Raw genomic sequence first — 12897 nt, 5'->3', positions numbered from 1 at the left:
AGGAAGGAATCTACTAAAAAATCGTACGGCTCCAAGTGGCACTGTTTTCAGCACTGGTGTCTTCAAAAGCACCTTGATCCATTGTCCTACTCACTCTCCCGTCTATTGGATTATCTTCTCTTCCTTAGCCAAGCAGGTTATTCACGATGAAATGGACAACCTTATTGTGATAATTGTGAGCGAGGACAAGGTTGTAAACATAAAATAAGTGCCTTTATTAAACTTCTATCTCAGGTCTTTTACTTCACAGGCCCAGGAAAAAAAGGCAAAGTCTCTACTCCAGAGAACAAAGTCTTAACCAGGGCCATGGCTGACAGTGCCCAAAACACAGTCCATTGCTTTTGACTGCCACGCCCCAAACACAATCTAAGTTTCTGCTCTCTCTCTCTCTGGGTTTCTAAGCCTGGCCCCAGCCAGACTTCAGAACAAGGTTTACAAGTAGCTACTGTTAATAAAGACCTTGTTCAGGAAGACACTCATTGTGAGAGGACTTTTATTGGATCCACTGTGTGTTTTGCCTACCGGGTGGTTGTCCCCATCCACATCTTGCCTTCATGGGCCAGAACAGCCTGTCCAACCTCTGACACATTTGTCTGCACAATGAAGGGACGGTTGAAATCCAGCCTGAATAGCACCAGCTCTGAGCAAATATCCGTCTTCAGGATTTGGAAGGCCACATCCAGCTCTTTGGTCCAGTGTTTTCTTTTTGGAGTCTTCTTCTCTAGGAGGTGGGTTAGTAGTTTGGCTTTCTCAGCAAACTCTGGAATAACCAGTGAGCCCGAGGAAGGCTTATACTTGTTTCTTCATCTGGGGTACTGGCACCTGGGTGACTGCTTCTATCTTTCCTGACCGAGTACCCCAGTTACTGGATTTCTTGTCCTCCCAAGAAGCACTTTTTAGGATTCTCTGTCAGTCCACTGGTCCATAGGCTATCTACTACTTCTACCTGAATTATATATGTCCTCAAATCTTTACTATAAATGATGAGGTTGTCTAAGTAGGCAGCCTCGTAACTGCCATGTGGTTTAAGAAGGCAGTCCATAAGGCGATGGAAGGTGGCTGAAGGACTGTGACGGTCAAACGGTAACACCATAAACTGGATCAAACCCTATGGTGTTGAAAAGGTTCATTCAGTCTTGGCATTGGTTAGGCCTCTAGTTTAGAGATAGTGTTCACCTTCCAAAAATCAATACAAAACTGGGTGCTCCCGTCTGGCTTTGGTATCAGCACAATGTAAGATGACCAAGGTTGTAAACACTGACTCCTCAATGGCACGCAGTTCCAGCATTTCAGCAACCTCTTTCACTATGGTTTGCTGCCGGGCTTCTCGAATCTGATAGGGATGCTGCTGGAATACCTCTCACAGCTTGGTGAGAATGTCATGAGTTGCAAGTTGGGTCTGGCCCAGCATTCCTTAAAACACATCTTGATTCTGGCGTACCAACTGCTCCAGGTCAGCCTTCTGGGAGATGGAAAGTTGGTTACCAAATGGAACTTGCAGGGCTTGACTCCGTTGGGACCTCTGGCCCAAAGTCATCCTTCTGGACCAAGGTGGCAGTCATAAGGACCCATTTCTTTAGCAAATTGATGTGGAAACTTTGTGTCCTGTTCCTCTTGTCCAGTTGGGCCACCTTGGAGTTAACTGGTCTTGTCCTCTCCACAATTTCCTAGGGTCCCTGCCACTTGCATAATAGTTTGCATTCTGAGGGTAAGAGGACTAAAACTCTGACCCCTGGCTGAAAAGTTTGTTGTACTTCCTTCTGGCTGTAGTCTCGGGCTTGACCCACTTGAGCGTTTTCCAAGCAGAGCTTGACTGCTTCTCTGGCTTTTTTCAGCCTCTCTTTCATGGTGAGCACATATTTGGCCAAGTTCCTTCCTGGGCTAGGTTCCTCTTCCCAAGTTTCTCAAACCATATCCAGGATTCCTCTAAAGGCCTCCCATAAAGCAGCTCAAATGGAGAGAATCATGTCAAACTCTGGGGTACCTCCTGGATGGCAAAAAGTACATATGGGAGTAAAGAATCCCGTTTTTTCCCATCTTTAGCCATACAGTTCTTCAGCATCTGCTTGAGAATCTTGTTGAAGCATTCCACTAGACCATCTGTCTGCAGATGAAAAATGGACATCAGCAAGGTTTTTACCTTAAGGAGGCACACACTTGCTTCATGACCCTGGACATAAAGGCAATTCCTTAATCAGTCAGTATTCAGTAGGAATCCCCATCTGGAAAAAGACTTCCCATAGTGCCTTGGGCACCGTGGTAATTTTCATATTACGCAAGGCAAAATAACCAGGACATATTTGTTACCATGGGTGGTTCTTTCCAGTGATCCCACAAAGTCCATAGCCACTCTCTAATGGGGCACTGACAATGGGCATGGGGAGTGGGCAGGTGGAACCCTCACAGAGCTACTCAGCTGGCTGGTTTGACAGAAGAGCTCAACTTGCTTGAATATACCCAGCCAGAAAAACTGGGCCAAAATCTGCTCCTGGGTTTTCTCCTCCCCCAGGGGACCTCCTAACAGGTGACTGTGGGCTAGTTACATGATTTGCCTACTAAAGTCACTCTACGTCTTCCCCCTCCACAGTTCCCTTGGCCACTCTATACAAGTCATTCTTTATCATAAAATACGAGAGTGTTTCCTTAGACGGGTCCTGGTTGCCCACGGGATTTCCATCTACCTAAATAATCCTAGCTCAGGCTGCTCTAAGGGATTCATCCTCTGACTGTGCCCTTTTCAAATTCCCTGTAGCTCCTTCGCTACTCTATTCGGGTAGGCTGTCTAAAAGGGTCCGGGGGTGTCCATATCACCATCCTATCCCAGCTCAGGATCTCCATCCACTGCAGCTCCTAGACTCAGAGAACAACACAGTTTCTCTAACTGCCACTGGTGGTGGGGTTTAGCAATTTCGGGCTTTTGGTACACAAGTCAGGGTCCTACAGCAAAAAGATCTCAGGAAAAGATTCCTCCTCCTTTTTTTGCCAGTGTTCAGCTGGGCCTAAATGGCACTGAAATATGAGAAATCCCGGCCCAAATCTACTGGGTAAGGTAGCAAAGGCAAGAGCTGAGCATGCCCTACAGGTGTTTTAAAGGATACTTGAGCTGTCAGATACTGCCTCTGGTCACCATGTACACATGCCAGGGTCACAGCTGCTCATAATTCAATAGCAGACTGTTGAGTGTCTCTCTCCAAACAAGGGTCCTGAACATTGCCAGAGTCCACTAGAGCTTGGTATCGGTGTCCTTCCCATCTCAACTTTTAACACACATCTCTGCTTTTTGAATGGAAAGCTTCTACAAAATTGCAGTAGTGTGTAGTTACCAAATTCACATCCATGGCATCTTCAGTTAGATCCTGGCAGTCCCTAGCTATGTGACCTCTTCCCACACACATGAATTTGCCCTTTCCTTTCTGAGCACACTACCAGAACCCTCATCCACGCTCTTATCACCTCTCGCTTAGACTATTGCAACTTGCTTCTCACAGGTCTCCCACTTAGCCATCTCTCTCCTCTTCAATCTGTTCAAAATTCTGCTTGCACGACTAATATTCCGCCAGGGTCATTATGCTCATATTAGCCCTCTCCTCAAGTCACTTCACTGGCTTCCTATCCGTTTCCGCATACAGTTCAAACTCCTCTTATTGACCTATAAGTGCATTCACTCTGCAGCTCCTCAGTACCTCTCCACTCTCATCTTTCCCCTACATTCCTCCCTGGGAACTCCGTTCACTGGGTAAATCTTTCTTATCTGCACCCTTCTCCTCCACTGCTAACTCCAGACTCCGTTCCTTTTATCTTGCTGCACCATATGCCTGGAATAGACTTCCTGAGCCGGTATGTGAAGCTCCATCTCTGGCCGTCTTCAAATCTAAGCTAAAAGCCCACCTTTTTGATGCTGCTTTTAACTCCTAGCCCTTATTCAATTGTTCAGAACCCTTATTTTATCATCCTCACCTTAATATTCCCTTATCTCTTGTTTGTCCTGTTTGTCTGTCCTAATTAGATTGTAAGCGCTGTCGAGCAGGGAGTGTCTCTTCATGTTTAAGTGTACAGCGCTGCGTACGTCTAGTAGCGCTATAGAAATGATAAGTAGTAGTAGTAGTAGTCATATGTCTGCTACCTTTAGCTTGGGAGAACCCATTTGTGTGGCTGTACAGATCACTGTCCACTGAGAAAGTGGAGTTGCTTACTTGTAACGGACGTTCTCCATTTATCTTCCAGCCACACAAGACCTCCCACTCTCCAGGAATTGAAGCTGGCTCTGAATTAAATGGCTAACAGCTGTGGTGCCAACAGATACATTGTGACAAGAATATCCACGCATGGGAAGAAAACTCTTTGAGAGTTTCCTGAGCTTGGAGCTACTGGGTCAGTTGTAACGCCATGGCATCACCCATTTGTGTGGCTGGAAAATCATGTGTCCACTGAGAACGTCCATTACAGGTAAGCAACTCCACTATATTCAGCCAACACATTTTCCTTGTAGTGTCATACAGCAGCAGCCAATCAGACAAATTCAGGATAAGACCTCACATGATTTCCATCCAATAAAGCCACAATTTCCTTATCATGTCATGCAGCAACAGCCAATCAAAAAGAAGAGCATCACTCAGTATCCATTCAGAAGGCAAACTTGTCACTCTAACAACTTTCTTTCGCTTATTCTGCCTGTGGCAGTTAACCAATGAGATTTCAAATTTAGCGCCCCTTTGTCACGTGCCAATCGGCTTCCATATTCCGTGCGTGCGCTTATGCAGAGAATGCGCTTATCCGACGTACACTGTATATATATATATATATATATATATATATATATATATATATATATATATATATATGTAGTATTACCTTTTGCTACTGAAGCAGGATCCCAGAAATTTTCTGTGGTAATAGATTGAAGGCATTCAATATTCTTTAGACTGGAACAATGTTTGCACCTAATAATTAGAAAAACAATCATATAATCACAGTTTATTCTATATGTTATAATTATTAGTACATGTTTATGGTAATGTCTCTGTCCACTAGCACAGTTTGGCTGAACCATACAGTACATCGGGTAGCCATTTTAGGCCAAAATTATTTATCTGGCCATTCCTGGTATGCGTTACCAAGGTATTCAGCTGTGTAAATAACATGGAATTGGTTCATCTATAATTATCTAAATTGTAGCTGGTAAAAATAAAGAAAAGAATTGTACAATACTGTTTAACACACTTTCAGCAAACAATCATTTCTAGATAAATTATCTGCATGGATTTCAGAAAGTTAACCCAAAGTCTTTTTGTAGCTATGAGAAAAAATACAAACCGAATTCAAATCAAAATTTCATTTAATTTTAATTCTGGCATTTATAATCCGCTTAACCATCAAATTCAAGGTGGACAACAATCACACATTATGAGCAAGTACTTTCTCTGTCCCTAGAGGGCTCCCAAACTAACCCCTCCCCCAGGTACCGCGCATGGAAGAAGAACGATGACGGTGCTTCTTAGCCTTCACTCGATGCCCGTCATCGAGACTCCTCGGTACCGAAGAGGAGGACGTGGAACCCTCACACCTCCTCGGGGCCAGGTCCGATGGTCAGTCCCGGGGGGCCTACACAGCAGTAGGCCTTGAGACAGGTGGAGACCCACTCGATGCCTCGCTGCTCCCAGCGCGATGTGGTCATTTGGCAGCCATTACCTGTGCTCTCAAATTCGATGCTTCCCTCGACCCCGCCGACCTTAGAACCGATGTCGATGCCAACGTCGAAGGACCGGACCGATCAGCAAAAAGTCTTTCACGTTGAGCCTCCGGAGACACATGGGTCCGCTTTTTCATTAAAGAGCACAGCTTACAAGCAGCTAGCAAGTGTTCGGGCCCAAGGCTCTGGAGACACCATGCGTGGGGGTCAGTACCCGAGATGGTCCGGTTGCAGCGAGTACAACGCTTGAAGCCGCTGGGAGTCCTCGATGACAAGGACGGAAAAATGGCGGCTGCGAAATTAAAGGACTCGATCGTGCCAAATAAAAGGCACAAAAAAGGAAAAGAAGACCCGGCCGAGCAGCCTAAAAGGCGGCTGCGACGAAAAAAGAAGGAAACAAAGTAGTGAAGAAAACTAATAAAATAAGGGAAAAATAAGGGGGAGTGGTAAATGCTAAACCAAGTCTCCTGAGCCAAAATTGAGCACAGTCAAAAAAACGTGTCACTCAAGACGCGGATCAAAAGAAACTGAGTAGGGCACGCTCACGTCGCGGGTGGGAAGCTGTTCGCGCATGCGCGGTGTGTTCGGCCTGCACGGCAGAGCGTTCTGGAGAGTTCTTTGTTTTTGCTGTAAAAATTTTGCCGGTCTCCTGGGCTGTCTTGGACGATGACTCAATCGTGAGAACAAGCAGCCAGCTTGTCCTCGGAGAACTGCATGCACCACCTCCTCCACTGTTCTAGAGACAGATAGGAATTTTTACAGATCCTGCTAGTTCCTACTCCCCTGCAGCTGCAATCATTTGCTTAAAATATTGCAGGGCATCTGCACCAGTAAACCATAAAATAACTCACTACAGTACCACCCCAGGATAGAAGGAAAGAAAGTGGTCCAGGCAAGATGACATGATCCTCCATAGGCAGAGGGGCTGGTGGAAGGATGGGAGAGAGATGATCAGGTAGAAGAGAGATTAAGACAAAAGATGAAAAGAAAAATAAACAAAGGAAAGGAAAAGACATACACAGAGGAAGCTAGGAAAATGTGGAGAAGTATCCTAGTGGATAAAGCAGCAGGCAGACAACCAGTGAAGCAATTTTAAAATCCTGTTTCTCCTACTGATGCTTCCTGTGATCTGGAATAGTCATTTTACATAGTAATGCCTTTGAGCAGGGAAATAAATATAGTACCTGAGTTGTAAGTCATCATGAGCTGATACTTGAAAACAGTTAATGAAAATCTGAAATCTAAATCCTAGGGAAGGATCAGAATGAATTCTTGCAAAGTAGAAGGAAGGATTATGGGTAAGAAATATTGAAGGAATTGAGAAAGGCTTGGGCCAGACTATAGAGGACAGGGGATATTAGGATAGAAAAAAAGTAAAGAGAAAAATGATCGGGGGAAAAATGGAAGAAAAATCAAAGTAAAGGACAAAAATATGATGTAGAAAAAAAAAAAACCCAGGTCAAATGTAAGTTATTTTTTTGAAGGTTCTTAAAAAAAATGAAAATGTCTCCAAAAACCTTACTAACCACTGGAACTGTCAAAACATAGAAAGACAGGCTTCCCTGTGATTTCAACACAGAGATAGTTATCTCAACTGTTCTTCCAATATTTGATATGCAAAAGATCAGGAGACAGAATTAGACTAATTAAAAAAAAACTGCCTGAAATTATGCCCTTAGAATACGAGAAAAGCCATATTGAATAATACTAAGGTCCATTGAGTCAAGCATCTTGACACAGTATGTCCTGTTTTCTAAAAAGCTTTCCAACCAGTCAAGCACTTCACCAGTTATAACGAGCTCGCTCAGTCTACTCAGCAGCAAGGAGTAGTCGACTGCATCAAAGGCTGCTGAGATGTCAAACTAAAAGAATAATTGGTTTCCCTTTACTTAAGCTATTCCTTATTTCTGAAGTCAGCGTAAGAAGAAGTGTTTCTGTACTGTGCATAGGTCTAAAACCGTGTTGTGATGAATGCAAACAGGCAGACGGAAAGAGATCATCTGAAAACTGAATATTAACCACAAACGCCACAAGTTTAGCAAGCCATGGAATGCTCACCAACACACCTATAGTTATCCACAATGGTAAGATCAGCTCCCATACATTTTGGAATTGGTGTCATTACAATTTTAGCTATACCCTCAGGATAGTTTCCCTCCAGCAAGCCACTGTACAATTAAGCTATAATGAACAGCATATTAGGCTGAATAATTTGACACAGTGCATATCAGTGGAAGAAGTGATTATTTGTACCTAAGAACGTAAGAATAGCCATATTGGGTCATCAATGGTCCATCTGGCCCAGTATCCTGTTTCCAATCCAGATCACACATACTTGATAGAAACTCAATTAGTAGCAACATTCCATGATACCAATCCCAGGACCAAGAGTGGCTTTCCCCAAGTCCATCTCAATAACAGACTATGGACTTTTCCTCCAGGAAGTTGTCCAAACCTTTTTTAAACCCAGATACGCTGTTACCATATCCTCTGGCCAACGAGTTCCAGAGCTTAACTATTCTTTGAGTGAAAAAAATATTCCCTCCTATTTGAATTAAAAGTATTTCCATTTGTTTTTAAATGATTTCATTGAGTGTCTCCTGCTTTTTGTACTTTTTGAAAGAGTGAAAAATCGATTCACTTTTACCCATTCTACTCCACTCAGGAATTTGTAGACCTCAATCATTTATCCCCTCAGCTATCTCTTTTTTCAAGATGAAGAGGCCTAACCTCTTTAGCCTTTCCTCATATGGGAGGAGTTCCACCTCTTTATCATTTTGGTGCTCTTCTTTGAACCTTTTCTAATTCCACCATATCTCTTTTGAGATATGGTGACCAGAACTGAATGCAATACTCAAGGTGAGGTTGCACTATGGAGCGATACTGAGGCATTATAATATTCTTGGTCTTATTTTGCATCTGTATTTGAATTTAAATCACTATTTGGCCGGAAACAAATAATGTATTCAGGGAACTGTTCGGGGCCAAATCAAATCAAATACAAATATTCGGTACAGTCCTATAACATATCAAATGGGATATTTTTATAAGTATGAGGGGCATGTATCCAAAGGGCAGGTCTTATTAATAAGTTTATTCAGGGTCTTAAAGAGACTACATCTGGTGACACTGGTACATCTAGTAGCGCTACAGAAATGATAAACAGTAGCAGTCGTAGTATAATTTTGCTCCACGACCTATCGCCGGATATTACCTCTAAAGAATGAGTATTTGCTAAATCTGGTGTGCAAGTTGGAATATTTAAAAATTGTCTAATTTTATTGACCTTTGACTGAAACAATTAGGCTAAGTTTTCTGCACTAGGTTGAAGAAACTCAGGACTTGAAAGGACTTTTGTCTGTATAGGTCAGTACATAAAGGGGCTCCTTTTCAAAAGAGAAAAATGTCTCAAAAACAGTACATACCAGCCTCGGTAGGAACTGGAAAAACTGTAGTAGAAACTGTCCCCCACAGGAAGAAAAAATGCTGCAGTTATTTCAAAACAAGGGGGAGTTCCTAACCCTTGTTGGGGTTGACAAGTGCAGTTGAAAATACTAAGGATTGCTGTTGGAGTCGCAGTTACAGAGGATCCTTCAGATAGATCATTGAAGTTTTGGACTCCTTACCTTTAGTGCACGCTTATTTGGAATATTAGTTTTTTCTTCTTTTTTTTCTAATATTTTTTGTACCAGTTTGAAAAGTACATGGGAAGTAAATTGTGTTTCTGACATTTTTAGGGTGTAACTGGTTTTTGAAATAGTGTTTTTTTTCTCCATGTGGGTTTTTTCCCCCCCAACTACTGTTTTACCGGTTCCTACTGAGGTCTACGATAAGAAAGGGGTTTTATGAAAAGTCTAAGACTGTCTTCGGGCAGTTGAGGCTTCCTTTATTTAAAATAGCAATGTTCTAAAGGTTTATTCCCATGTCTTTTCCATCTGTCACAGTGAGTAAAATAGTTTTTGAAGTTCTGTTATATTAGCCTCAGGCACTTTGGCTGTTTTAAATAATAGGCTACACATTAATAGCAACACATTAGCAGTTTTGTGTCCGAGATCTTTCAGAACTGTAGGGTGAATATCATCCAGTCCTGAAGATTTGTTATTCTTTAGTTTGTCAATTTTTACTATTCTATCTAGATTTATAGTAATTTGCTTTAGTTTCTCGAAATCATCACGGTCAAAGGTTTCTAGCGTGGGTAAGATCCCAACAACCTTCTCAGTGAAGTGGAAGGCAAAGAATTAATTTAATTTTTCTGCTATTCGTTATCCACTCTGACCACATTTACTTCTTGGTCATCTAGCTGTCCGTGTCCTTCACAGGCCTTTTCATTTGAATGAACTTAAAAAGCTTTAATATTAGTTTCTGCCTCTATTGCAAGCTTCTTCTCAAAAGTCTCAACTGACTTGCCCTATTACTCGTTTATATCTAACTTGCCAGTGCTTATGCTCATCCCTATTTTCTTCGTTTTGGTTTGCTTTCCATTTTTTTAAAGATGTACTTTGGTTTACGCGGTCTGTTTCTCCTCATCATTAAACCAGGCAGTCATGTGGTCTTCTTTTAACTATTTTTTAATACTACTACTTAACATTTCTAGAGCGCTACTAGGGTTATGCAGCGCTGTACAGACTATGGACTATATTTTATTTGCACATCCAAAATGGATTTTCTAAATAGTATGTATGCTTCATGAAAACGTTTGATCCTGTCAACCCTTTCCCTTTTACATTTTTCTGACCACTTTTTTTCATTTTGTCATAGACTATTCTTTATAAAATTAAATATCCTTCTTCCAGTGATTACAAGAGATCTGATTCCATTGGTCATCACTATCACCAACGAGTCCCATCATCGTTAGCCTCTTTGCCAGGTCCAGCATTCAAGTAAGAACTAGATCTAAAGTAGTTTTCCCCTCATCAGTTTCAGGACTAGCCACTCCATAAGACATGGATATTGGGGTAATTAAAATCTGTATGTAAATCAACAACTAAAAGGAGAACAAAGCTATGCTGAAAACAGAAAAACTTAAACAAATCACAGCTCTAAAAGTAAGCTGCGCTAGACCTATTGTCATATACCCTCCAAATTCTATAAAAATTGTGCGTGCAAATTTGAGCTTGTGCCCAATGTGTGCATGCAATTTAATTATGTAACAAGCCAATTAGTGCCAATAATTGGCTTCTTAACAAGCAATTATTGGCATTAGTTAGATTTAATTAGAACTTACGTGGCCTAAAAAAGGAGGGCGTGGAAATGGGAGTGTCACGGGCGGTTCGGGGGCACGGTTTTGAGTTATGCATGGAATTATAGAATATGGGGCTATACTCGTAAATTTACTCATGGCCCCTGGGAGTAAGCGCTATTCTATAAACTGTACCTAACTTTAAGCATCATTTATAGATTAGCGCTTTTTTGGCGCTGATTGTTTTGGGCACCATATACAAAACCTAGCCCAAAATGTACAGAAAAAAGACCTCAGAATTATTGCACTCTCTTAATCCCTATTTGCATAATGTGCCATGGGTGAGAGCTATACCAGTTATTGGTCATTAAAAAACGCTAATTTTCTAAAGAGTCCACAATCGGGAGTGACTGATTTGAAAATCAAAAATTGTATCATTAATATATCGTCAGTTTTCAGATCAAGACTGGAAGATGGTTACTTATGAAAGGAGAACACCCTCAGTAGTGGAGGCGTAGCCTAATGGCTATTGCAGCAGGCTTTGATCCTGGGTTTGATTCCTACTGTAGCTCCTTGTGACCTTAGGCAAGTCACTTAACCCTCTATTGCCCCAGGTACAAAAACTTATATTGTAAGTCCTCTAGGGACTCAGAAAGTATCTGCATATAATGTGTACAGCATTCTGTACATCTAGTAGTAGTAGTAATAGTTTTATTAGTTGACCTTATTGTGCTCTGGGCTCCTCTGTTTAGGTTTTTACTTTGTTGTGCAATTCATTCCCCTCCTTATGTGACTTTGTCTACATCCTTGTCTGTTGTAATAACATATGTTTTCGCTTGCCCTATTATATTTTGAAAACCGCCTTGATATCTTTGATGATTTGGTGGTATGACAAATGTATGAATAAATAGATAAATTTACCACAGGTCTCATTTTATGCAAAGGGTCCTATTTACTAGTAATAAAGACTAAAGCAGGAACACACTTGCTTGAGGGCATCTCTAGGAAGTTATTGTGCTCAACCTTATGAGATAGTTTAATTTATTATATCATTCTTACTTACCCATAGTGCCATTTCTTCCCTTGAATAAGATATGGAGCTGAAAGGTCTGTTAAAGACAGATGTTCACCATTGGATATCACAGGAATAACACTGCCGAATCTTTGTGAAAGTTTGTAAACCTCATGTAGAGCTGCACCTAGTAAAAACAGAAGCATTAATCTGGAAGAAAACTGGGATGCTCCAAAGCAATATAACTGTCTTACTAAGGGCCTCTTTTATCAAGCTGAACTAATGGCTCCCATTGCGGTAATGCCAACAAAGCCCATTCACTTTAAATGGGCTCCGTCGGCACTGACGCGGATTGATAAAAGAGGCCCTAAATTACTGCTTGTAAAGAAAACATTATGATACTGTGAACAAGAATAAATGAAAACTAAGGGGGTCTTTTACAAAGCGTTGGTAAGCCCAATGCGGGCTTACCGAACGCTAAATTGGGACTACCGCCGGCCCAACATGGCCGCCAGCGGTAGTTCCGCCCCAAATGTGCACCATTTCCTGGAGAAAAAGAAAACCCCTGGAAATGGTTTGCACGGTGGTAAGCCAGCAGTAATTAGGCATCACCACACGTTGCCCGGTTACCGCGGAAGCCCTTATCACCACCTCAATGGATGGCGGTAAGGGATCCCTGCCGAAAGGCCATGTGGTAAGAGCTCTCTTACTGCATGGCCATGTTTGTCTTGGGACTTTTTACCCACTAGTGCAGGCCCTTTCTCCCGCAGCTTGGCAAAAGGACCCCTAATTTACAAACTACAATTATGGGGCTCGTTTTTGAAATAGAAAAATGTCCAAAAAGCGTCACAAAGCGGCAGATGGGCTTTTTTTTTTGTCTAAAACGTCCAAATCACTATTTTTGAAACCCATTTTTAAGACTTTTTTTCTAGGCAGTTCATCTGCTGTACATCCAAATCACAAGGGGGTGGTGTTGGGGGTGGGATTTAGGTGTTCACAAAACTTGGCCATTTTACT

At 42.0% G+C, this 12897-nt stretch overlaps 1 protein-coding gene across 1 annotated transcript in view; it reads right to left on the bottom strand.

Annotated features, from left to right (window-relative positions):
• The window catches only part of POT1 (protection of telomeres 1), a gene marked incomplete at its 5' end in the record, with an annotated part of 199990 nt that overhangs the window by 17414 nt on the left and 169679 nt on the right, over positions 1-12897 (bottom strand). Inside the window, 2 exon segments of the mRNA XM_030216827.1 lie at positions 4852-4940; positions 11932-12067. Coding sequence (XP_030072687.1) covers positions 4852-4940; positions 11932-12067 — 225 coding nt within the window.

The sequence above is a fragment of the Microcaecilia unicolor genome, chromosome 10 (assembly GCF_901765095.1).
Source record: "Microcaecilia unicolor chromosome 10, aMicUni1.1, whole genome shotgun sequence".
NCBI classification, from domain to species: domain Eukaryota; kingdom Metazoa; phylum Chordata; class Amphibia; order Gymnophiona; family Siphonopidae; genus Microcaecilia; species Microcaecilia unicolor.
This window is presented reverse-complemented; position numbering and strand designations above follow the sequence as displayed.